General features: G+C 36.4%; 1 protein-coding gene across 6 annotated transcripts; it reads right to left on the reverse strand.

The window, feature by feature from the left end:
- Positions 1 to 993: 993 nt before the first annotated feature.
- LOC113610149 (amine sulfotransferase-like) lies at positions 994 to 25,635 on the reverse strand. 6 transcript variants are annotated; one of them, XM_027087981.1, is made up of 9 exons: positions 15,502 to 19,469; positions 14,690 to 14,976; positions 13,931 to 14,078; positions 11,742 to 11,893; positions 9,487 to 9,695; positions 6,689 to 6,815; positions 5,653 to 5,747; positions 2,995 to 3,181; positions 994 to 1,555 (listed from the first exon to the last, which is right to left on the reverse strand). In XM_027087981.1, the coding sequence occupies exons 4-9, from the start codon at positions 11,881 to 11,883 to the stop codon at positions 1,434 to 1,436; spliced, it is 882 nt and encodes a 293-aa protein (XP_026943782.1). In that variant the 5' UTR covers positions 11,884 to 11,893; positions 13,931 to 14,078; positions 14,690 to 14,976; positions 15,502 to 19,469; the 3' UTR covers positions 994 to 1,433. The 6 variants fall into 6 exon arrangements, with proteins under 6 accessions (XP_026943782.1, XP_026943791.1, XP_026943802.1 ...); XM_027087990.1 differs by having other exon boundaries at positions 14,690 to 14,981; XM_027088001.1 differs by lacking the exons at positions 14,690 to 14,976; positions 15,502 to 19,469 and adding an exon at positions 25,605 to 25,635.
- Positions 25,636 to 26,307: the final 672 nt, after the last annotated feature.

The raw sequence follows: 26,307 nt of genomic DNA on the forward strand, positions 1-26,307 counted from the left end.
GCCCCTCCTGTTGCATTTCTAATTCATCCTTATATTCTTCCATTTTGTCTTCATCTGTCTCTCCTTCATCCTGATACTTAACGTTTTGCATTTGGAGCAGAAGTATCATAGGAAGCCCTGCAAGTTTCTCTTGTTTCAGCAATTTCTCTCTGCTCGTCTTTGCTATTTAACACAACATCAATACTGGCAGCACTTTCAGCTCCCAACTGCTGCGCGAGAAGCTGTCGCGGTAACTTCTGCCGCTCCCGGATCTCCTGCAAGTGGCTCTCCATGTCCCAACCCTTGTTTTCCACTACCTCGAAAACTTGGCAATTAGCGGATGAATACCCGCCCAGTTTTTCTTCGGAGACCGTGGAACACAAAATTCTCCAGGAGCTTCAGGAGACGGGTACCCAGTATTTTTTCAATAGGTGTTTCCTCTTCCAATGTATTTATGCTTCACAAGTTTTTCTCCATTTGGGAATTAAAAACTCATTCAGCTATATTTTTCTAGCTCTTCAAAATGATTTTGTCTTAAATATTTAACTATTAAATACACTTTGAATTAGTTTATTGAGTGATATGTTATGAATACATCTATTTTTAATCCAAATAGTTAAATAATTGCACCATTACATGAAGTAATCCACCTTTGAAACTTCGATCTTTAGTGCAGATTTTCTTTTTTTTAATGTATTTATTTATGGCTGTGTTGGATCTTCGTTTCTGTGCGTGGGCTTTCTCTAGTTGTGGCAAGCGGGGGCCACTCTTCATCACGGTGCGCAGGCCTCTCACTATCGCGGCCTCTGTTGTTGCGGAGCACAGGCTCCAGACGTGCAGGCTCAGCAATTGTGTCTCATGGGCCCAGTTGCTCCGCGGCATGTGGGATCTTCCCAGACCAGGGCTCGAACCCGCGTCCCCTGCATTGGCAGGCAGATTCTCAACCACTGCGCCACCAGGAAAGCCCTTTAGTGCAGATTTTGTGATCTCATAAATTATTCACAGATGCATGTGTTTACATGTGTTTTCTTTATTTCAACACTCATACTGATTTTAAACCAAAGAATTAATGTTTAATTAGAAGAAATAAAGGACTTTTAATGTTGATTAATTCTAAATGTAATTATAGATAACGAAAAAAATACACTCAACAGAAATCTCAATCATTTGAGAAATCTCAATCTCAGATCAAAAGACATGCAGAATTCATTGTGCATGCTATTTTTCCTTTTGTCATATTGGCTACCAATGCCGAATATTACTCAAATCATTTTAATTTAAAATGTTCAAAATGTCCATCAAACTCATGGCAACTAATGTAAGTACAGCTTACTCATTTTGCTTATTAATAAAGTCGTATAATTAACGTTTATGTGAGCAGCACAAATTAGTATGTATATTTAAAATATGCTTTCTGGCTAGTAGATTTTTTATGTGATTGTTTTACACTGATTCTACTCCTCATTTATATCCCAGATGAACTTCAAGGGAAAATCTTTCATCTTCATTTGGAATATTCTGTCAAATCTTTCATTTTGCTCCACAGTCAAGTGATGTTTCCAGTCTCCGATGGTACCTAGTGGGATAAGCACATGGACAGCACTTGGTGAGGAGATAGCACTATCAGGATAAAAGTTTCCTGCAACCCACTCTAATCTGTTCTCCAAGGCGAGCTAAATGTCTATCTGTTAGTTCCCCATGGGGCTTGATACCGTACTTTTTTCTTATACAGGGATGAGCTAAGAAAAAATCTTAGGATGCAGTAACACAGAAAATAGAGTTATCGTCCACTACCTTATGTATTAGACTTCCACCAGCCACTGCATTAAATTATAGCCTTTCCTTAGAAGGAAAAATAAAGCCAAAATACATGAAGAGATTAAAATATTTAAAAATATTTCAGTAAGTGCCAGGCACCACACTTGTCAAACTACATCTATCATGAATATAATTCTTAACCAACACTTCAAGATAAGTACTACTTCATTAAAAAAATTGGACCCAAATGTTTTCAAGTAATGAAATCAAAGTCACAGAGGTTGGCCAGAGCTGCCATTGCTGCAGTTTTATATGACACAAGTTTGAAACCATCATTATTCAGACAATTTTACAATGAAGATTAATAATTTGGCATTTTTAAGGTATCAGATTTTCTTATGTAAAGGTTATTGTTGGAATGTGGAATAGTAAGCAAGCTTTTATGGGCTTGAAAAATGCTTTATATGTAATCTGATTGAGCAATGAGAAGTGAAAGCTGATAATACATGGGACAAAAGAAGAAACAATAACTTTTTAAAATATCAATATCTACATCAATTTCAATAAGATCTTTAGATAATTAAGATCAATCAATGCCCATCACATAATGCTAACTTATGAAAATTTTAGGGAATAAAATATGAATAAATTAGAGAAGTACCCATTATGTTTTAGAATGGTGTACCTTAAAAGATTAAATTAAAAAATTTTTGAGCTTAAGGAGTATCAGAAGGAAAATATTTTCTTTCTTAACAACTCCTGGCATGTTATAGGAGCACAATAAAAATGTATCACACATTGTTGAATAATTGAATAGCAGATTAGGTTAATGAGGTATCAGTCTACTTTTGACAATGAAGGAAATCTAACACATGAGGAAATTACAATAGTTCAAACCCCGTCTCTCAAAACAAAATACATGTTAACTTTACTTCTAGGATGTTCTAGGAAAAATAAAACAAAGACTTGCAGCTATTCTGGTCACATATATCCTTTGCCTCCAGATAAGACTTGTTAACCAATTTTCAAGAGTAGGGTCACTTGTACTAGAAGGAAAGAATCTAATATTTATAAGTCAGAATGGTTCTGTTTCCAGGGATACTTTTAGAGGCTATTTCAGTTAGAATCTTTGGTCCTCTCTAGGGCCCAGATGGCAGTGCTCGAAAAGAAATGTTGGAAGCACTCCTTAATTAATCTAGGGGCCAAGGAGTCAAGAAAACGTTCAACATTTTGCTCCTTTTAACCACTGAGCATCACCTTTGCGCAGGAAATCTCCTTCTTTTGTTCTTGTCCAGTTTTCAGCTTCTAGAATATAATCGTAATTCGCTTGTGGATCAAGTTTCATGTTCTGAAATGTAGCCTGGTTCACAACAACATCCAAATCCTCTTCACTCAGTTCTTTTTCAAGAAAACTGCTGATTTTAAGCACAGAACTTCTGAGATCCTGAAAAAATTGTGTGTATAAGAGTCTATTAAGCCTATAAGGAATACATGAGTTACAGACCAACATCTTTATCACATATTGGAAAACTGAAAGTGCTTGGGGTTATTCTAAGTCTAAAGTTTGACAAGAATATATTCCTACCTTATTTGTTCTTTGAAAATGAGTGCTCTGGTTGTCAGCTCTGTTAGAGCATCCTACTGTTTGATTTTATAAGGAGAACTCACCTCAATTCATTCAAATAACCAACACTATTAGGATACCTAATAAGTTTTAAAAACTGTGCAAGATGCTGGAGAAGGTTAAGAGAATAATAACATGCTATCTGGGTTCATTAAGAATCCACAGTATCATGAGGAGTAGAGTCAAGCAAGTAATTAAATACCATGGGCACAAGAAAGAAAAGCCCAGGTTTGGATGGCTTCTTTGGTGACTGCTACAAAGCATTTAAAGAATTAACACCAATACTCATCAAACTCTTCCAAAAAATTGAAAAAAAGGGAATACTTTCAAACTCATTCAATAAGGAGCATTATCCTGATACCAAAGCCAGAAAAACACTATGGGAAAAGAAAATTAAAGACCAATATCATGAAAGATAAAAATGCAAAAATCCTCAACAAATTACTAGCAAAATAAACCAACAACACATTAAGAGAATTATATACCATGATCAAGTGGGATTTACTCCTGTCATGCAAGCAAGTTTAAACATATGATAATAACGTAATGCCACATTTACAGAAAAAAGATAAAGAAACGGCATGATTATCTCAACTGATGAAGAAAAAGCATTTGACAATATCCTTCACCTTTTTGTGACAAAACACTGAATGAAGGAAGAATAGAAGGAAACTACCTCCACCTAAAAGGTCATATATGAATTACCTACTACTAAAATTGTACTCAGTGGTGACAGACTGGAAGATACTTTGCAAAGATCAAGAACAAGACACTTTTTTTTTCAACATAGTACTGGAAGTCCAAGCCAGAGAAATTAGGTAAGAAAAAGAAATAAACAGCATCCAAACTAAAAAAGAAGTAAAATTATTTCTCTTCACAGACAATATGATTTTATACACAGAAGACCCTAAGATTCTGCAAAACAAACTGTTAGGACTAATATACAAATTTTAAAATGTTGCACAGTACAAAACCAACAGGCAAAAGTCAGTCACTTTTCTATATAATAACAAAGAAAAATCCAAATGGAAATTTTTTTTAAATTCCATTTACAAGTTCAGCAAAAAGAAAAAAATACTTAGGAATAAACTTAACCAAGAGTGAAAGATTTGTGTAGTCAGAACTGCAAGCCACTGCAAAAGAAATTAAAGAAGACACAAATAACTGGACCAACATCCAATGTTGATGAATTGGAAGACTTAATAATGTCAAGATATCAATACTACCCAAAGTGATCCACAGATTCAATGCAGTCTTTATCAATATCCCAGTGACATTTTCTTCTACAATTTATGTGGAATCTCAAGGGACCCTGAAAGTCTAAAGCAATCATGAAAACAGAGAGGAAAGTTGGAGGCATCAGACTCTTGAGTTCAAAACTTACCAGAAAACCACATTTATCAAAACAGTGTGGTGCTGACATAAAGTCAGACAGATAGGTCAATGGAACAGAATGTACAGCCCAGAAAGAAACCCCTACATATAAGATCAAATGAATTTTGAGAAGGGTACCAAGATCATTCAATGGAGAAAGGACAGCTTTTTCAATAAATAGTTTTGAGAAAACTGAATGTTTACACGCAAAAGAATAACTATGGTATGCTATTTATACCATTGACAAAAATTAACTCAAAATGAATTAGGCTTAAATATATTTCTCCAAGGATAATATATAAAAAATGTATAAGCACATGAAAAGATACTCAACATTATTAATCACTAAGGAAAAATAAAACAAAAACCACAATGAGATACCTCACAAGGACTAGAATGGCTATTATTTAAATAAATAAAATAAGTGTTGATGAAGATGTGGAGTAATTAGAAATACCTCGTGTACTACTAGTAGGAATAAAATGGTGCAGTCAGTATGGAAAATAGTATGAATAGTACGGTGGTTCCTCAAAAAAATAAGTATATAATTACAATATCATCCAACAATTCTACTTGGGGGTATAAACCCACAAGAATTCAAAGGGGTACTTCCCTTGCTACGTTTCTGATAGTATCTTTTGTTACCTGGGTAGGCTTTCTCTCCGTACCCAACCTATTTGTCTTAATGTCTCTCAATTACAGATTCTAGTTCTTTTTTTTCTCTCTCCTCTTTCCCCCTTTCTTTCTTCCTCCTCTTTTTCTACCTTTCTCCCTTCCCACTCTCAATTTTATGCATAATCATAGTTTCAGTTATAGTGTATACAGTGATACAAAGATAACTAGGAGAATGCAGTTCATTAACCAAGATAAGAAAAGGTCTCAAAGGAATAATTTTAAAAACAAAACACTCTTCCTACCTTCTTCATCTCCTCATACATCATGAACAAAATATTGAAGTCATGTCTGTGTTCATACCAGCCTCTGATGTGATCAAACCAAAGGCTTCCCATCACTGTGGAAAATTAATACATAAGAAGGTAAAAATGTTGCACTTATTGAACAGCAAACTACAGTTTTTCTTTTCTGTTCTGGATCATCAAGACAAATCAAGCACCCACCACTGGACTAGATCTATGCTACCTTTTTAAAATGGTGTTTGAGCAAACAAGTAAATGGTTTTCACAGAAACCTGCCTTTGCAAGGTACTCTGTGTATGTAAGGAATAGGGAATTCAGAAAAAACAATCTCAAAGAATTCATTTTGAAGATTTCTTTAAGGTAAGCCCCTTCCTTTTCCTACTTCATCCACCTGAAAACATAAGTCTTTATTTCCCCTCTTGTTGCCTGTTTTAAGATCTGTTCAGAGCAAGTTTAGCTATCTATTTATATTGGGCTGGCCAAAAAGTTCCTTCGGGTTTCGCCATGTTACAGAAAAACCCGAAGGAACTTTTTGGCCAACCCAATATTTAGCTAACCTGAATATAATTTTTGAAATGAGTGAGAGCCCTGATTGCACATTCCACAAGCCTCTTGCATCAATTAATCCTCCTCAGTGCTGGAATGAACATTTCACAGCTGCCATATAAAGCCTACCCAAGGGCCATGACAGAGCACAAAAACTTCACCCAACCTAAACATTAGCTATATTGAAACACCTGGATCTAACTTTGGATCTAGCCAGTTTGAATTGCTAGGCCATTTGTAGATCTCTTTTCATTTGGTCAAAATATATCTTTGCAACCTTGACAATCCCCAGAGTGGTCCTGCTGAGGACAGAAAAACCTTTGGGTGACAGATTAAGTTGACAGACAATAGTGACCGCTTATGTGCAATTCCTCCTTCTATGATTACCCTTCTCCATCTCCCCAAACTTTTTTCCATGGGTTTGAGACTTGTTGACTAAACAGCAACATTGCCTCATAAAATGTTGCCTGAGAAATGAATTAATAGTTACCTTTTCCATCTAGAAACCTTTTCATGAAATGTTCTATGTTATCGGAAGGTTCAAATGTAACTAACCAATTTGAAAAATGAAAATATGAAGTCAAAACATCCTTGGGGTTTCTATAGATGTAAACAATCTGCAGGGGGAAGAGTGAAACAATTTTAACAATTCTTGGTCATCTTAACAGATATTTTAATATCTACATAGTATTACATCATATGAATGCATAATAATTTATTTTATCTAGGAAAATCATAATACTGCTTTAGGGAAAGACAACTAATTTCGAAAAAAGCATAAGAAAAAGGAAAAATGTTGTGGAATTATGAAGGTAACAGGGTCAGATATACTTAAAATGGGCTTTAATTAAAACTTCAAAAAATTCTGTTGATTTACATTTATAACTACTTGATAACTTAGCAAAAATACCAAAAGCTTCTAAACTTATTTACAAGACTAGAATAAAAGCAATACTAAAATAAAGATAGAGCAATCGCAAAAAATTAAAGTATATATATATATATATATATATTTTTTTATTATTATTATTTTTTTTTTGCGGTATGCGGCCTCTCACTGTTGTGGCCTCTCCTGTTGCAGAGCACAGGCAGGCTCAGCGGCCATGGCTCACGGGCCCAGCCGCTCCGCGGCATGTGGGATCTTCCCGGACCGGGGCACGAACCTGTGTCCCCTGCATCGGCAGGCGGACTCTCAACCACTGCGCCACCAGGGAAGCCCTAAAGTATATTTTTAAATAATTACAGATAAAAATTTCTGAGTAAAAGAAAACAAAACTCTTCTTGCAGTATGTTAAAACAAGTACTAAACTATAAACAAGTAGGATTTATTCCAGAAATAGAGTATTAGTAAATTATTAATGAATTTCATTTCACTATAAATTGAAGGGAGGTTTGGGGAGGAGGGGAGACGTGGTACTGTCAGATTTGTCAAAAAAGGCATTTTATGTAAGTAGACCTTTTCTGAACAGCAAAAAGAAAAAAAAAAGTAAAATTCCAATTAAACTAAGAACAGGAAAAAATTATTTCTCAGCATCATGTGCCTCAAAAATCAATTGCAAAACAAAACAAAACAAAACCAAGAAAAGATATTAAAAATGCTACAAAGACAAGAGAACAACATTCATCATCACCTCCATTATTCTGTTTTTTTCTGCAGATTTTAACTAAGGAAATAGAAGTGCAAATATTTGAAGGTAAAGGAATACAAAATGTATTATTATTTTAAGAAGAAATATATTCCAGAGAATATAGGGAAAATTAATAAAACTAATAAGAGAAATTAAGGAAGCCAAATATAATAGTGTACCAAAATCAGTGCCATTTACTTTATAATTAAACAGAAAAAATAATTGTGAAAAAATTACCTGTTCATAATATCCATAAAATAGGAATAAAAAACTGCAACTTCAGAAAAAAAAATGTGTAAAAAGCATGCAGAGAAAAACATAGCACATGAGGTGGGTTTGAAAGTAGACCTGATAAATAGAGCAACAGAATAATGCAGGATGAAATGTTGGAGTACTGCAATGCTAATGATTGTCCTCGAATTAATCTATATAATTGATCAATTCTAATCAATACCTAAATATTATTGAGGGAATAAACATATTAAAAATAAAGTTGATGGCAATTTGCCTTCTCAGTTATAATATGAAGAACTATCACATATTAAACAGATCGTACCAATTTTGGTATGAAGAATGCAGGGTCAGAGGGAGGAACTATGGAAATGTAGTATATCAAAGTGCAGACTTCAAATTAGTTGGAAAGACTAAATACCTAACAGCTCATAGATGGCCAACTGGCCAACCCCCTAGCAAATATCATGCAATAGTCGTATTTCAGATCACATGTATTGCCAGATATAATTTACAGTGAAATGTAAAAAAATAAATACATAAAGTTAATTAGAAAAAATCTGAAGTGTATTTGCATATATTTTCTTTTTTTGGTGAGGAAATGTTTTCTTGGCAAGACACAAGATCCAGAAACTATGAAAGAAAGACTGATAGTTGATTCTATAATATTAGAATCATTCAACAATTTGTAAAGGTAAATTGTTAATTGGGAAAATATTTCCCCCATATAAAGACTTCTGCAAAACAGTAAATAAAAGATAAGCTAGAGAAAAATGGGCAAAGAATATAACAGATATTTCAAGATCTCAAAATATATAAAAAGATGCTCAAAATTATTAAAAACAAAAAGGTTGCAGTTACTTAAGAATGAGATTGTTTTACCTAACACACAATCTCTGGTGAGTGTGTGAGGAAAAAATCATTCTTGCTGTTTGAGAAGTGTGAATTGATACATTATAGAAGGCAAATAGATAATAAGTACCAACACAAAACTTTTGGACACTTTAACCTGAAAATTCTACTTTTAGGAAATCATTTCATCAGAACAAAAAAGTGCAAAGATCTATGAGAATGTTTATTGCTATATGATATGTTCATTGGCTGCCACCTACCTGTCCATCAATACACATTCAATATTGTGTAGTTATACAGCAAAATCCTACTAAACCATTAAAAAATAGAACTATATATGCTGATATAAAATTATTTTTACTATATGTTACATAATTATACTGCAAACAATGATGTATGGTGACCCAATTTATATATATACCTATAATTTTATATATATTTTTATTATGTAAAACAAGATTATAAAGACTATAGTAATCACATTTGAAAAGATGTGGATGAATGGGGCTGGAAAACAATATCTGAATAAAGTAATTTTGTCTGTGAAAAATGTCTATAAGCTATTTCTGTGACTTACTTTAGCTTTTCGGTTCTTGAGACCTTTCGGTGCTAAATAATATGGGAGGTGGGAAGTGAAGAGACGAGGGGATGGTCTGTTGACATGGTCCACTTTTTGTGCACTGTATTCCAGGAAGGGGACTCTATCACATGTGTTCACCAGTTCACTTCTGTTACGATGTCCTTCAAAATAAATCAAGCTTAATATCTGCTGAGTCCAGATTGTACCTGTGAAAACAAATAATCTTGTTTTCAACTCTGAGTTAATTTTTAATTATAAATGTCAACAGTAAGGCTGTCCTTCTTAAAATGATTTGGAACTTTTATTTCTTTTAATCACTCTAAGGATGTCAATAATTTGCCCAATTTTTTGTTTGTCTGCATTTACATTAAAATTAATGAAGATAAAATCAAGGACTCAGTTTCTTTTTCACTCTGAAGAGCTGTGATGGTTCTGACTCCATGATAGCAGTGATTCAGATTAATCTTTCAGCTCCTCTCTTTCCTGTACTTCAAGTAAAGTCTGTTTCCACAATTTTCTCTGGCTACCTTTGTTTCTCTTTCCTTAGTCTCCTTTCTTAGAGTGTTATCTTTTAGAAGACAAGTTAAGGGCTTCCCTGGTGGTGCAGTGGTTGAGAGTCTGCCTGCCGATGCAGGGGACACAGGTTCGTGCCCCTGTCCGGGAGGATCCCACGTGCTGCGGAGCGGCTGGGTCTGTGAGCCATGGCCGCTGAGCCTGCGCGTCCGGAGCCTGTGCTCCGCAACGGGAGAGGCCACAACAGTGAGAGGCCCGCGTACCGCAAAAAAAAAAAAAAAGTTAAGAACTCAAGTCCTCTTTTACTTTTTTTGTTTACTTATTGTGTAGCATAAGTCTTCCCACACAATATTGAATAACAGTAGTGACAGCAGGCATTCTTTTCTTGTTCCTGATTTTAAATGTAATATTTATTTGTATCACTGTTGCACACGATATTGTGGAAATTTTGGTAAACTCTATCAAGTTGAAGAAGTTCCCTTTTCTCCTTAGTTTGCTAATGGTTTTCATTATGAATGACTGCTGAATTTTTTGAATGCTTTATTGAGATGATAATTCAGGCTTTCTCTTATACTTCAGTAATGTGGGTGAACTACATTAATAATTTTTTAAACCAATCTTGATTCTTGAAAGAAACCCACTTTTGTCATAGTGTATTTATGATTTAACATTGCTAAATGTGTTTTGCTTATATTGGGTTTAGGATTTTTGCATTTTTGTCCATGAATATATCATCAATGTTCTAAAAGGATGTGAGATGCCAAAAGTCTCACAATGTCACTATGCAACTGATGTACCTACGTGATAGATTTGATGCAATTTATAGTGAATCCTGGGGAGACTCACTAATCTCCCCTCCAAGATGAGCAAGAATCCAGCAAGCTGCACTGGGGACTGGTGTGTTGTGTCCCAAACACTAGACTAGGATTAATGGGAAAGAAAAGACTCTTTTATGGACAGCTGTGCTTGACCTAAAACTAAGCAAACTGAGATACCACTAACATCTAACGCAGGAAAAAAAAAGCTCAATCAGATGTGCTCATAAGTTCTGAGAGTGGAAGAATTCAGGGGTAAAGCAACATGTTACTAATTTGGGGAAAGTAAACAAGGTCATGATTTTCAAAGTAGATTAAACTGGAGCATTTTCATGAAAATCAGGAACACTTTTTTTTATTGCCTTAGACTCCAGTATATCTTTGAACCACATTAAATACTCTGTACAACATTGCTTCAGTGGCGCCAGTCATCCTATCATCCTATGTTCTGAAAAGTGCAATATAAAAAATAAGGTTGGGTTTTTGTCTTTTTTTTTTGGAATTTAAGATTAAGAGCAATTAATTTTAGTTTAAAATTATTGTATTATTCTAAGGAAATAAAAAACAATTAGAGTAATTGAAAAGAATATTAGGAATTAGTTCTGACTGAGATATGATGGTAACAAAAATCTTCCTAGGTTTTTAAATATATTTTCTTCAATTCTCAGACCAAGCCAACAGGTCAGTATTTACCAAGTACCTCCTCTTGGTTCAATATTTGGTTTCTTCATATATTCCATCAGAAATGACAATATATGCATTACAAATGCATAGAGATTTGAGATTTATTTAACTTTTTGTGATCCTAAACAGTTCTGTAAATGTAGATGGGTTACCGTCAGTGTCTGGAAAAGGGCACATTTGTCCACATGAATTACCAAACCATGGTGAAGACTAAAACAGGTGGCCACTCCTCAAACTTACCAGATTTTGGATATGTAATTATAAACACATCATCATCTCTAATTTCAAAATCATCTAAATGTTCTACAAGGTCAACATCAACTAAAGAACGTTGAAAATAACAGCCTTTAAAGTTCAATAAATATGTGTCTGTGTTGTCCATAATTATTCACCTACAAGTAAAAACAGATACAATTATTTCAAAGTTCTGAGTATTTCATAATAACGACTAACACTTCCTGAGTGTTCAGTATGTGCAAAATGTCCCATGTGTATCAACTCATTTAGCATACAAACCACCTTCTCTATATTAAATCATTTACTCTTCACAGCAACCCAAAGTTGCTAAAGGTATTGTTATTACAACTACTTCAAGGATTAAGAAACTAAGACACTAAGAGGTTAAACATCTTTTCCTAAAACCCCATGAATGAGTTATAATCATGATTCCAAACATACAGATGAGAAAATTAAGGCACAAGAGGTTCGGCAAACTATTCAAGGTGGCCCAGCTGCAAGAGTGATGCCAATTTAGCCAGAGTCCATGCTTTTAATCACTTTATCATATTTTCTTAATACTTTATATTTTTATTCTTTTTTGTTGTTGTTGTTTTTTGTGGTACACAGGCCTCTCACTGTCGTGGCCTCTCCTGTCGCGGAGCACAGGCTCTGGACGCGCAGGCCCAGCTGCCATGGCTCATGGGCCCAGCCGCTCCGTGGCATGTGGGATCTTCCCAGACTGGGGCACGAACCCGTGTCCCCTGCATCGGCAGGTGGACTCTCAACCACTGCGCCACCAGGGAAGCCCTATATTTTTATTCTTACATTTTTTTCATTGTTCCAGAAATAGAAAATTCTTTAATTAATACAATTTTTATTTCTTTTTTTTTTTCCTGGAACATAAATAATCTGCTATCTGTGAAAGAAGCTTCTGAGGCTTTGAGATCTGATACACTGTTTGAAATGAAATGTGGGAAATGTTTTGCATGAGAAATACTTATTGCATTTCCTTTGGAAATGTTCCCTCATATAGTTGCAAGATGTTTTATGGTAATCGTCATATTTTCCAAAAGGAGTTTTTTATCAGAATTCTGAAATAAATCTAAAAATGAAAGCCAAAAATCAGAAGCAAACTGTCTAAAGATACACCTGTTCAAAAATTGGACCAGGGACTTCTCTGGTGGCTCAGTGGTTAAGAATCCGCCTGCCAATGCTGGGGACACGGGTTCAATCCCTGGTTGGGGAAGATCCTACATGTTGCAGAGTAGCTAAGCCTGTGCGCCACAACTACTGAAGCCCACGCACCTAGAGCCCATGCTCCACAATAAGAGAAGCCACCGTAATGAGAAGCCCACGCACCACAACGAAGAGTAGCCCCCACTCACCACAACTAGAGAAAGCCTCCACACAATAATGAAGACCCAACACAGCCTAAATAAATAATAAATAAATAATTTTTTAAAAGTTTACAATTGGACCAGGCAAGCATTTCTTTATTAGCCATGCCTGAGAAATGTTGAATGTGAAATAGGTGAGGGATCCCAGAAGTTCTAATAACGTTAGATTTAGAATAAGCATATATTTTCATTATGCACTTTTAAAAATTTCTGTGAACACCAAGAAAATGAATTTGTTAAAAAGCTGCACATATGGTTTTGTCTAAATTGCATGTCAAGAAACAATTAATCCCTTTACAAACAATCAAACTTGAAGTGAAAGCCAAGGATGACAGTGTGAGTCACTGTCACATACCTCCTGATGCCCCACAAAGCCACCCCAAACATGCCCTAAAAAACACCAATTTCAGAAACTCAGAATGCTGAGAAGAGAGGAAAGAGCGCCAGGCATTCCACAGAAACCTTCTGAGCATCACTCTTTTTTGCTATTTGTAAGCTTAGTCTCTCTTGCACTGTCTCAGAAGAGAGAAAATTAGAGAGCTTTTTGTTACAGAAACAAGAGAAAAAGAGTGTAGATTCATATAGGATCTCAGTATTGGCAAATCATATATTGTTTGTATCTCCTTGATGAATATAGAAGAAAGTGCTTGGATAAAGAGATAGGACATCTAATGTCTCCCTCTTATTCATTCACTGAAGTCTGAAAGAAGAGAAGGAAAAACAGAAAATTGAGGAGAAAAAAATAAATACATTTGTATGCTGAAGAGAGGGTGCGACTTGAAAAGGCTCTAAATCTACCCTTTTTCTACTCACTGTTACAGATAAACTGAGGAAGCAAAATCCACTCCTGATATCACTTTAAGGATGATAGCGATCCACTTGTGGTTGAGAAAGAAATATTCCCTGCAGAGTTTGTCTTGGCCAATGAGTAGTGTTCCAGGGTGTAAACAGCTAGCTCAATCTGGAAAAATAAATTGGGTAAGATTTAGTTGGCATTAACATTATCTGTTTACTCCAGAAAAAGCAAAGGAGTCAAATACTAGAGAACTTCAGGTACACAGTAGTCCTGCTTACTTAATTTTGGCATCCGTACAAAACACAAATCAATCTGTGTGATACACCACATCAACAGATTGAAGGATAAAAACCATATGATAGTCTCAATAGATGCAGAAAAAGTTTCTGACAAAATTCAAAAACACCCATTTATGATAAAAAAAAAAAACTCTCCAGAAACTAGTTTACCTAGTTCTCCACATTGGGGGGGAATCAGATATCATGAACTGGCTCAGAGGTATGCTAATGGGGAAATGCTGTGTGGGCTATACATTTTATCACTTGTACTTAATTGCCACACAAGCAGTGTACATGTGCTTTTAGCAATACACTTAAAACAAGCAGTAATACATGTCATGGATAGTTATACTCTGTGACAACTTCACTAGAGGATTTTCTTTTCATCCTGAACATTGGGGTCAAAAGTATGGTTAGAAGTAAAACAATAAATTTCCATTTTGATAGGAAGACAAACACTTGGTAACAGTGCAATTGAATTAGTTGGATGGTTCTTACAGTCTGGTCCAGATTTTTATGTCAGCTGTCTTCCACTGCTATTGTCTCCTTCTCATCCTGCTGTGAGTGTCATTTGGGGTCAGCAGTCTTTTCTGTAGACAGTCCAATGCAGAGGCCCTTCTTAAATGGAAATACGACTTCAGGAGTCAATTCCCTTCACTTCTGTTGTACATGTGCTAGTTAAGAGTACCTGATAAGAGTCCTTTTATTCAGTTTGGAGACAGTCCTTTAAATGATGTCTTTTCCAGTATGCATAGCCTCTTAGATAGATGTAGGTCACAGGGCATCTGATCTTCAACCAAAGATAGATTACTGTGATCTGCTTTAGAAACAAGCTTAGGATATTCTTTTACTAATTCAATTAAACTTTATAATAATGTAACATAGCAACAAGGAGACATCTTGGACTTAGATAATAAATGCAAAGCCTCAGTAAATACAAAACTTCAATATCCACAAACGTATATTATTGAAACATAATTTTTCTCTCTGGATTATCCTCATTTTTACTAAATCCAGCTAAATTAAGGCTGATTTGTTCAAAATAAGTCTGGTTTCAATAAACATGGCCTGATTATTCATATAAATGTAATTGCTCATATAGGCTCTTTTAAATTGGCTGCACTGGAACTTTTCATTAGGAATCTCAGATTGAACTTTTAAAAGGCCTTTCAAGGCCAGGAAAGCCATGCCAATGGCTTGCCTTCAGATTCTGCCTGTGATATACATATACTGGTCAAATTTGTTTCTTTTCCAGGTCACCGGAATATCTAGATTTCTGCACATGCCAAGAGACAGTTTTTTCCATTCACCTGATAAGGTTGCTCTGAACCCAAGAGTCTCCAATTTCTGGAGGAAACAGGCAGCAAGAAAAGAAAAATATGTTAATTTTAACCACAGTGTAAATTACCAAATTGTTGTAAATCATGAGTAGCTTGAGGAAAAGTGCTTTTTTATATCTGAAAAACAAAGATTAGAAGCCAGTAGTGTGTCAGACAAGTCATAAAAATTAGTCATATTTAGTAGTTCATTTAATCCCATATAATTAATCTTTGTTCTGTTTGAGCCCAGTTTTTCCATTAGTTTCATTGACCTTGGCTGATGATTGAGGATGATAGTGACAGTGATAATTTCAAGAAGTTCATGAAGTTTTTGTTAAGGCTTGTATGATTTGTCCAGTGAAGTGGATGTCTTGATCACTGGAGATTGTAGAAAGTACACTCCAAGTGGGAAACACAGTTTCTAACCTTTTCCTTTTCATTGTGAGGATATCAGCCCTGCAGCCAGGGAAAACTTTAATCCACCGAATAGAAAATGAGGTTTGTCAGGAGCCAGGAAAAGTCAAGTGGCCATCTTGGACTTCCCATAGCCCTGATTTTAAAAAATATACAGTTATTATTTATTCATTTTAAATTTCCTGATTTAGGAGTAGACCGTTTCCATGCTATAAGGTCACCAGAATGGCAGAAGTCTGACAATGAGGAGCTCAGTCTTAATGATGTACAAAATTCTTTTCTCAAAGTGCCTTTTTCACAACCCTTTCATCACTTTCTGGATTCATATTAATTTGTCCCTTATTTTTTCCATCCAGAAAGAGCCAACTGTAGGACAAAATTATTGGCATCATTATTTTCCTCAACAAAAATATTTCCAGTCTTTATATCTTCTCTCGCTGGCAATGTATCTCCTACTTGCATTACACATTGAAATGTTTCCTATATCATTTTAGTAGTTTTAATTACATATTATAATTTTTAACCTTTAAAAAAAAACACCTTGTTTTCTAGTGAGAACTAAGAAGAAAGCAATTGTGAATTGTTTGTCATATTGGCATTCTCTGATTTGCAAATTTAAGAACATATTCTATAACCTCTAAAAACATGCATTTTCCCAAAGCACAATTTCTTTTCTCAAAGTGGCACAAGACATGTGTCTAATAAACACAAACATCTTTAGTTTCCCTCTTGCAAGAAGATAAAAGTAGGTAAATTCAGATTTGTTTCATTTGTAAGCACTTACCTTTCTTTAAGCCAATTAAATAAAGCTCATTTTAAAATTAACCTCAGCAATATTATCCAAAGACAAAGACACATACTGAGACATACATACATCCAAACAAACAGAGATCTCTTTGTTTCATCTTTTTATAGTTCATGAATCAGCCATTGCAATTAAACATACCAGTTTACATATAACAGAATAGTCAAATTTACACATTTGATTTTAAAAGGCTTCTTTTTCTTACCTTTTTTCCTCCCTTGGCTTGAAGTTCTAATTAACCCAAGGCTGAAGTCCCAGGCAAAGTGGGCTGTGTTTTTACTTCAAGGACATGATAAGAGTTAACTTCAAGTTTTCTCCGAAGAATATTTTTGTTCTCTCAGGGTTAGTGTTCTGAAAAAAGTATTTTATCAAGCCAACTTTCTATAACTGCACATGGGAAAAGGGCCAGTTTTGGAATTTCCAAAGAGTTTCATCTCAACAAATTTTCTCCAGAGTCTAAAGTATATCGTGACCACAGTGTTAAATTATTTTTTCCTTATTTATAGGTTTATAATTATAGGTTGACCAGTCCGCCAAAATATTCCCTAGAGGGTTGTCAGTTGGAAATGAAGAAGCACTTCCCATGTTGAGTCAAATTAAACACTGCCATACTCCCTCTGGAGACTGTAGGTGAGAATCCTTCCTTGTAGCTTCTAGATCATGGTGTTTGCTGAAAATCTTTGCCATTCCTTGGCTTACTTCACTCCAAACTCAGCCTCTGTCATCACATGGCCATTTCACTCCGTATCTTTCTTCTTCTTATAAGGACACCAGTTTTATTAGATTAAGGACACACACCACTCCAGTGTCTGAATATAATTAATTATATGTACAATGACCCTATTTCCAAAAAAATGTTACATTTTGAAGTAATGGGGGTTAAGACATTAACATGCCCTTTAGGGATAATTCAAGCTATAGCAAGTTTAATAGATTTTTTTTCCATGTCTATCTCCTCCTTTCAAGGATGCTACAAGGTTCTATGTGCCGTGCTTATACTCCATGACCATTTTCCCTTGACTGTAAGTTGACTGCTCACAGAAGCTAGATGACCTAACCTATACCCTTCAGTTTCTCTCCCTGGAGTTTTCATGTGAATTCAACAACACCAGCCTATCTCTGTTTGTTATTTGAACTAATTTCATTTGGATTTAGTGTCTGACTACAATCATGCTGAAGCACAGCTAGTCTTCAGAGACACAAAAAAGAATGTCTTCTTCACATAAAGAACACAGAAATGAGAGACCACGAAAATCCAAGACAAGAGAGAGAGAGAAAAAAATTGAAAAAATATGTGAATCCCTAATGGCTTCATACCCTTTGGTTCTAGTTCTTCAGGAAGGTATGACAATTTCTTCTGATTTCTTGAATCGTATCAATCATAATCATATTATGCATAAACTGGTCAGAAGTAGATTATTCTTATTTGCAACAACGTGCTTGACCAAATGCCAGGGAAATCATTTTTAAAATGAGAGAAAATCTCAGATTCATATTCCCACAGATATGTAAATAGATGTTTTAACTGTAGAAAAATAATCCAATTGTATGGACGTGGAAAAAAAATGTTAGTTTAAAAAAACTGGAATGAATGTAAAATTTAAATTACAGAAGACTGAGTTAATTGAAAGGAGTTGAGAAGCTTCCTAGAAATGAAATTACAGGATAATAGGACGTAACGATTTTTAAGACTATTGATCCTGTATCAATATTGCTATAAAGAAGATTGGAAATGATTTCCATTTCCACAAAAATATATGAGAATGTTTTTTTCATCCTACTCTTTCTAACATTGAGCATTCTGCATTTTTAAACTTTTGCTAATTATGACTAAATGTTTTGCATTTTCTATAAATGGCAAGATTTTGGTTGTCTGGTCTCACAAAATGTTTGCATGTTCAGGAATTATTTCACAATTTTTATTAATTATGACATAAATACAGAAAAATTCACAAATTCTACATGCACGTCCCAATGAAAATTTTCAGTAACAACACCTAGGGAACCAGCACTAAGACTCAAGAAAAGAATATTACCAACACCCCAGGAATTCCTTCATTTACCTGTCCAGAGGTAACAACTCTGCTTCTAACCCACAGAGTAACTTTGCTGTTTTTTAAATCTTACATAGCAAATCATTCAACAAGTGCCCGGTTTTTCTCACTGAATATTACGTTTCTGAGGTTCATGTATATTTTCCATGTAGTCGTAATGCATGCATCCTAATTGTGTTTCCTTATTTGAAATGCCATAATTGTTTTTTTAACTGTACGTGGACATTGAGCTGTTTCCATTTGTTGACTATTAAGGACAGTGGCGCTTGAACTGTTTATGATTGTAAATTTCCTAAATTTTTTCTTTTAAGTTTCTTCCACTGCTTTTATGCTTCACGAGGTTTTCTCTATTTGGAAATTATAAACAGATTCACCTATATTTTTCTAGTTACCAAAATAACTTATCTTAAATATTCAAATATGAAATGTGAAAATTAAATTCCACGTGGTAGAATTAGTTTAGTGAGTAATATGCTTTGGGCACAGTTACAGGTACAGCTGAAATGGAGCAGTACCCTAAGGTCCTTGCTCGCGTCCTCCATCTGCCTTTTGTCTGTGGAAAAACTTTAAGTTTCTTATTTCTCTGATAAGTTTAATCGGAGAAGTGAGAAAATGCAGAAACAAAGGAAAACAGTCAAATGAGACCACATAATAATGTAGTCATTAAGCAAAGTCAAGGCCCCTTAGTTCTCCCTCAAGGGCTGTAGATAATATTCTGAGCCATGTCCTCTGAGCTGTCTTATAGAGACTGAAACCCCTACCAGGTGGAAGAAGTTAACTACATGATGACCAGGCTGTAGCCATGACACAGGCTGCCACAGTTCCGAGAATTGGCCTCAAAGAAATGGAAACAAACTGACCTTGGCACTGAAGATTAACTGTACTTAAAACAATCAAGATGACACTGGTCAGACCACCGATGACCGATTTCAAGATGACGTCAGAGCTGACTGTGCTGTTTCTGCATGTAGCCACCTCGCGCCGTCTATAAAAGAAAGGTCTTGCCCCCGATTGTCAGTGGGGGGCAGTTGGCCTGGCACAGACATTCCCCCCACCCCGGTTGCAGGCCTCGGAAATTTCCTTTCCACCAACCTTGCCTCTTTATTGGCTTTTGAGCGGCGAGCAGCCAGACCCCACTTTCGGTTATACAACCGAAACTATTTTCAAACAAATAGTTAAATAATTGAACCATTAAATAATTACTCCATTTTTGAACCTTTGATTGCCCTTCAGACTTTGTGATCTGGTAAATTATTAATAGATGCATTGTGTTTACACGAGATTTCTCTATTTTGACATTCACAATGATTTTAAACCAAAGACTTAAGGTTTAAATAAAAGAATAAAAGGATTTTTAATGTTTGATTGATCCTAAATTTAATTGCATATAAAGAAAGTATACACACTACAGAAAACTCTCTCCATACATTTACAATTCATGTTGCATGCTTTTTGTCTATCCCTTTATCATATAGGTTACAAATGCAAACTATCTCTCAAATCATTTTAATTTTCAAAATTTCAATGTGTTCATCAAACTCATGACAACTAATCTAAGCACAGTTTAGTCACTTTGTTTTGTAATAAAATTGTATAATTAACATTTGTATGAACAGCACAAATTAATATGTGTATTAAAATATGCTCCCTGGTTAGCAGATTTTTTTATATGATTCTTTCACATTGATTCTACTCCTCGTTTATATCCTAGATGAACTTCAAGGGAAAATCTTTCATCTTCCTTTGGAAAATTCTGTCAAATCTTTCATTTTGCTCCATGGTCAAGTGATGTTTCCAGTGTCCAATGATACCTCGTGGGACAAGCACATGGACAGCACCTAGGTGAGGAGGTAGCACTAACAGGACAAAACTTCCTACAACTCACTTTAATCTCTTCTCCAACCCAAGCCAAATATTCATTAGTTCTCTGTGGGGTTTGGTACCTCACTTTTTCTTACAGGGTGATGAGCTAAGAAACAAATATAGGATGCAGTAACATAGACAATAGGGTTATAGACCAGTTTCTTATCTGTTAGACTCCACCAACCACTACACACTATCTGGTTTGGAACATAACTCAAGCTCTTCCTAACACACTTCCCCTCACTCCTGTCCCGTAACCACTGCACCAGGCAAGGCCACATTGTATTTCTCACTTAGAACAACTCTTAGTAGCTTTGGAGTTCATAGTTTCATCTTTCCTATTGTCACCTTTCATTAAATAAAAACTTAATCCAAGGAAGGCTTCAATCCCTTTTTACCGAAGAAATCATTACTGCTAAGAAAATAAGAGTTTAATGTGACAGACACTTGACCTTATAATTATTCAGACTGCCTTTTTCCACGATTTCTAAATGTTAAAAAATAAGCCATTTCTAGAAGACAAAGTATGTTAATAGAAGAGAAAAATTATGAGATTCCAACTAAAGTGAATAAATTAAGGCAAGTAAACTGAATCTTATGGTTGGTGAACTTTCTAATTCATTTCCAGTCTTATAAGGGTGAAAAGGTGGAAAACTTAGTAGCTTAAATTATTTAAGCACAGACTCTGACCTATTATTGACTGACCACTAAGCTATGCTGCTATGCAGGCCCATATGTAAATATAAAACTGCAACTTTTAATTTCTTTTAATGAGTGGAGACATCAAAGTTTGCATCCTGCCGGGGAAACAGCTTCCATAGAGTTAATTTTATTCTTAAGTTCATTAAATTGCCTTTCTGAGTTATCTTGTACCTCGTTGAATTTCTTCAAAACAGCCATCTGGATTCTTTATCAGTTAGATTGCAGCATTCTGTGTCTTTCGATTGCTTTGCTGAAGAATTGTTTTCTTCTTGTGATGCCGTATTACTGGGCAATTTCCTAGTGTGTGATAATGTTAAAATGCACCTTTACCATCTCATTTGAAATGGCAAACACCTTTCTTATTTAGGGAAGGCTTTGTTTACCTTGATTCAACAGTTCAACAGATCGACAATTAGAAATCTTTCTTTTGTTTTCCAGAAGCTGGCTCTTAGCACAAATTTTTGGTTTCTTTTAGTGCAGCTGACTTGCAACTAAAGTTGGGAGTGACCCTAAAAAATATGGCATGAAAAGAAGGTGGTGGCAGCGTGGGAGAGATACATGCATAGCACTGGGGCTTTGGCTGTGTCTAGAGCCCGTAGGGAGTCCCAGGGGACTGTGGGTTGTCCTCTTGCTGAAATCATGGGGTGGACAGCAGGAAATGTGATCCGTTATTCTCTTTGTCTGCCTTCTTCCCTTTCCTTTCCCTCCTCCCGGTCACTGAGGTCTCTTCACAGATACAGGTGCTGCTGGAGAGCAACAGGTCTCTCCAGCTGCACCCGGGGGAGCCAGACAGATTTTCACTAAACACCTTTCCACCTCCTTGGCTAGAGAGGCCACCACTGCCACCTTTGCCTCTATAGCAGCCGTGACACCCTCGGCTCCACAGTCTCCTTCGAGGTCCAACCCACCCACTTTCAGATGCACAAAATGGATGTTTCTCAGGTGTCCTGGTGTGCTGTGCAGAGTCACTTTTGTTTGGTTATGGATGTCCAATTATTTATAAATCAAAGGAGAAGAGTAAAGGAATATCTTACGCCACCAAGGTGCTGATGTCATTCTCTATTTCTTTTATGTCAATGGGTGTGATTGAGACTTGGAAAAAAGAAATCTCTTCTCTCTGAATTTTTTCTAAATGCAGTTCAATTGTTTCCTGGGAAAAACAGGGATGCAGGAAATTTTAGGCAGGGAACCTAAGACGGGCCACATTCCAAGGAACAACTACAGGTGCCTATTTTTCTGTATAAAAATCTTACTCATACTAGAAGAGAGAGAATCTTATCTGGGAGTCAGAATTTTCTCTGAGAGCAATCCAATCTAGAGGATAAAGCCCAACATGGTCATCCAAAGCTCCATAAGATTCTAGAATCAAAACCCTATCACTCGGGGCTTCCCTGGTGGCGCAGTGGTTGAGAGTCTGCCTGCCGATGCAGGGGACACGGGTTCGTGTCCCGGTCCGGGAAGATCCCACATGCTGCGGAGCGGCTGGGCCCGTGAGCCATGGCCACTGAGCCTGCGCATCCGGAGCCTGTGCTCCGCAACGGGAGAGGCCACAACAGAGAGAGGCCCGCGTACCGCAAAACAAAACAAAAAACCCTATCACTCAAGTTCTTGTTCCAGGATGGTGGCATAACTCCTTTCAGCCTATCTTTCAAATATCTATAAACTCTCTGGACAAGTGACTTAAAAACCCACGACTAGTTGAAGATACCGAAGAGTAAACGAAGGCAGACATTGCGTGGAGGGGATGCAAAACTTGAATAATTGGTCATGACGGGGATGGTCTCCTATTTTTTGTTTGATAAGTTTTGGGTTTTGCCCTCTTTGTCCCTGGAGCCAGCCACTGTTGTCCAAAAATACTGGTGGTTAAAAACGCAATAGATTCCTTAACCACTAGATGACACTTGCAAACCCAGCATTTTCAAGATAATTTACTCATTTTGGTTGATAGATGGTGATACAGTCCTCTTCAAGATCAAAAGAGGTATTTAACATCATTTACAGAGTGAACAGGCAGTCTCAGGAATACACTCTGTGCTTAACAAAAAGGACTCTATTATGAACAAAGAGTTTTTTCTGAAATGGTAATAATGTATTGTATCAGGTGGTAATACAGAATAAAACTGACTTCCCCATTCACAACCATGCTTGGGCATGTGCTTATCTTTGCTTATTTTTTCATCATAAAAATTATGAATAATTAAAGAAACTCATCTCACTTGCTACAATACAAGCAGTACCGTCTTTCTGATATAGCTAGAACCTAACATTCTTGAAGCATAACTGCAGGACCTGCATGATTTTCATACCCACAGGGATTTTCAATAGATTATACTCTGTGCTTATTTATTAACTAAGCTATTTGCTACCTTGAAGCTGCCTCCTGGCACTGAGTCAAATTCAAGACAAGGCTCTAATTATATTATCTCAATTTAATTCTCCTATAACAAAATTAATGATTTATACTCCATGACTAAGCCCTGTGTGAAAAAGTATACATTTTCTGTTTTCTATACCAATTCATCTTATTCACAAATCCTCCTTCCCACTAACAAAATAAATAAATAATAAAACGATAGATTAAGATTATATGTCTCCTCCAGTGTTGAACATGGACTTGAGGTAAATTTAATTAAGACAGTTTAAACTCCCTGTCAAGCTGTTTCACTACTCCTAACTTATCTTTCCTTCTACTTCTCCTTCTCAAAAGGGTCTGCATACTGGTGGGGGGAGTCTCGTCTAGACTGGCCTATGTTCTGTCTTCTCAAGCTTTGCAGACCTCCAGGGAAATGTCTCTCCTTCCACCACGGCCTCTGGCACAGGTGTGTGTTGCATGAAACTGGCAGCTACTGCTGGTGACCATGGACCTGCTTTGCCTGAGGTCTCAAGTTCCTCCTACTCAGGAGCCTCTTATCCCCCCTCCCAGGTTTCTTCTTGTCCGATTCTATTATTACTTCTTCATCCTTTATAGAGCTTGGTGGAACTTAACGTCCTAGAAAAATAGTTCTCAGCCCTATCACATCCCCACATCTTTGGGGGTTTTCCCTCTTTTTTTCATAACACTTTTTGTTTAAATTGAGATGTGATTTACATCCTATAAAATTCATGAATGTTAAGTGCGTAGTTGATGAATTTTGTAAAATATATACATGTCCCTCAACCCAGGAAGTTCTCATGTGATCTTTTCCAGTTAATCTCCCATAACTCAGAGGAAACCATTGTTTTGATTTTCTTAATCAACATTGATTAGATTTCCCTGTCCTAAAACTTTACCTAAAGCGCATCAATTATCTTTTGCTAAACAGAAAATTGTTGATAGTCATCCACGTTTGAATGTGCACCAGTAGTTTGGTCCTTTATTGCTGAGTAGAATTATATTGCATAAATATAACACAATTTGTTCATTTACCTATCAAGAGATATTTAGGTTGTCTCCATTTTAGGACAATTATGAATAAAGCTGCTATGTATATTCTTGTACAACACTTTTTGGACATACATTTTACATCTCTTGTACAAATACCTAACGATAAAATTACTGGGTTGTAGAAGAGATGTACTGTTTACTTTGTAAGAAACATCCAGTTTTCTAAAGCGCTCGTGCCATTTTTCACCCCAGCATCAGTGTGAACAAATTGCAGCTGCTGCACACCTGCACCAACACTCAGATTGTTCGGGGTTTTTTTTTTTGTTTTTTTTTTTTGCGGTATGCGGGCCTCTCACTGTTGTGGCCTCTCCCGTTGCGGAGCACAGGCTCCGGACGCGCAGGCTCAGCGGCCATGGCTCATGGGCCCAGCCGCTCCGCGGCATGTGGGATCTTCCCGGACCGGGACACGAACCCGTGTCCCCTGCATCGGCAGGCGGACTCTCAACCACTGTGCCACCAGGGAAGCCCCAGATTGTTCGTTTTTTAAAAAATTTTAGACATTTTAGTGAGTGTAAAGTATATTATTGTGATTTTTTCATTGTAATTCCTTTACTTTCCAAACATAAAATCCATAAACAACATGACCTAACTACATATGAAATTTGAAAAATAAATCAATATAATACCGATTATAAAGAAATACAAAGAAAGTTACAAATAAAAAATAACGTGTATTTACATATGAAATACTCAAGTATTCCTGCAGTATAAGATGTCATAGAGTAGGCCAGTCATTTCACCTACAAGCAGAATCACCATAGAGGCAACAACTCTAATGAATGCAATATATACATCGCCTTGGTAATTCATGTTGAATATGAGGAGTTGTTACCTGCAATGTTTTGTTTTTTTTTTTTTTTTGGCTGCGTTGGGTCTTCGCTGCTGTGCGTGGGCTTCTCACTGCAATGGCTTCTCTTGTTGTGGAGCATGGGCTGTAGGCGCTGGGCTTCAGTAGTTGTGGCTCACGAGCTCTGGAGCGCAAGCTCAGTAGTTGTGGCGCACGGGCCCAGCTGCTCCACGGCACGTGGGATCCTCCCGGGCCAGGGCTCGAACCTGTGCCCCTGCATTGGCAGGCGGATTCTCAACCACTGCGCCACGAGGGAAGCCCCCTGCAATGTTATTTTTTTGATGTTGAAATTTTTTTTATAAATTTCTGGAAACAAAATACAATCTTTTCTTAATTTGCACGGTAACAATATTCTGAAGTTCTTAAAATTATGCAAAATAAACTTTGAGTTCACACACAACTGGAATTAGTTCAACTCTAAGGTAGTTAGACAGGTTTTTCACAGCCATGAATGTCCAGAGGAAGGTGAGAAATTTGTGCAAGATTCAGAATAGTTTTTCTTGTTGTGAGAATGTCCTCCCACCAGAAAATGTCTAGTATCTCTGGCTTCTAGCCACCCTGATATATTGTGACAGCCAAAAACGCTCCCACACTTTAACCCTGACCCAGCATCACTCCCGAGCACCACTTAGGGTCTATGGGCAGCCAAGGGCACTGACTCAAGGTCCATCCCACCAAACTCTGCCCT

Source organism: Aethalodelphis obliquidens, unplaced genomic scaffold (assembly GCF_003676395.1).
Source record: "Aethalodelphis obliquidens isolate GAN/ISIS:26980383/991018 unplaced genomic scaffold, ASM367639v1 scaffold3, whole genome shotgun sequence".
Lineage (NCBI taxonomy): Eukaryota > Metazoa > Chordata > Mammalia > Artiodactyla > Delphinidae > Aethalodelphis > Aethalodelphis obliquidens.

What these genes read in the sequence shown, in the direction of transcription:
- LOC113610149 (XM_027088001.1), bottom strand. Translation starts at nt 11,883, where the DNA reads ATGGACAACACAGACACATATTTATTGAACTTTAAAGGCTGTTATTTT. An exon ending in AATTACATATCCAAAATCTG is followed by an intron (nt 9,696 to 11,741) that starts GTAAGTTTGAGG and finishes TTGTTTTCACAG; the next exon opens with GTACAATCTGGACTCAGCAG. An exon ending in TCAAGAACCGAAAAGCTAAA is followed by an intron (nt 6,816 to 9,486) that starts GTAAGTCACAGA and finishes TTCCCCCTGCAG; the next exon opens with ATTGTTTACATCTATAGAAA.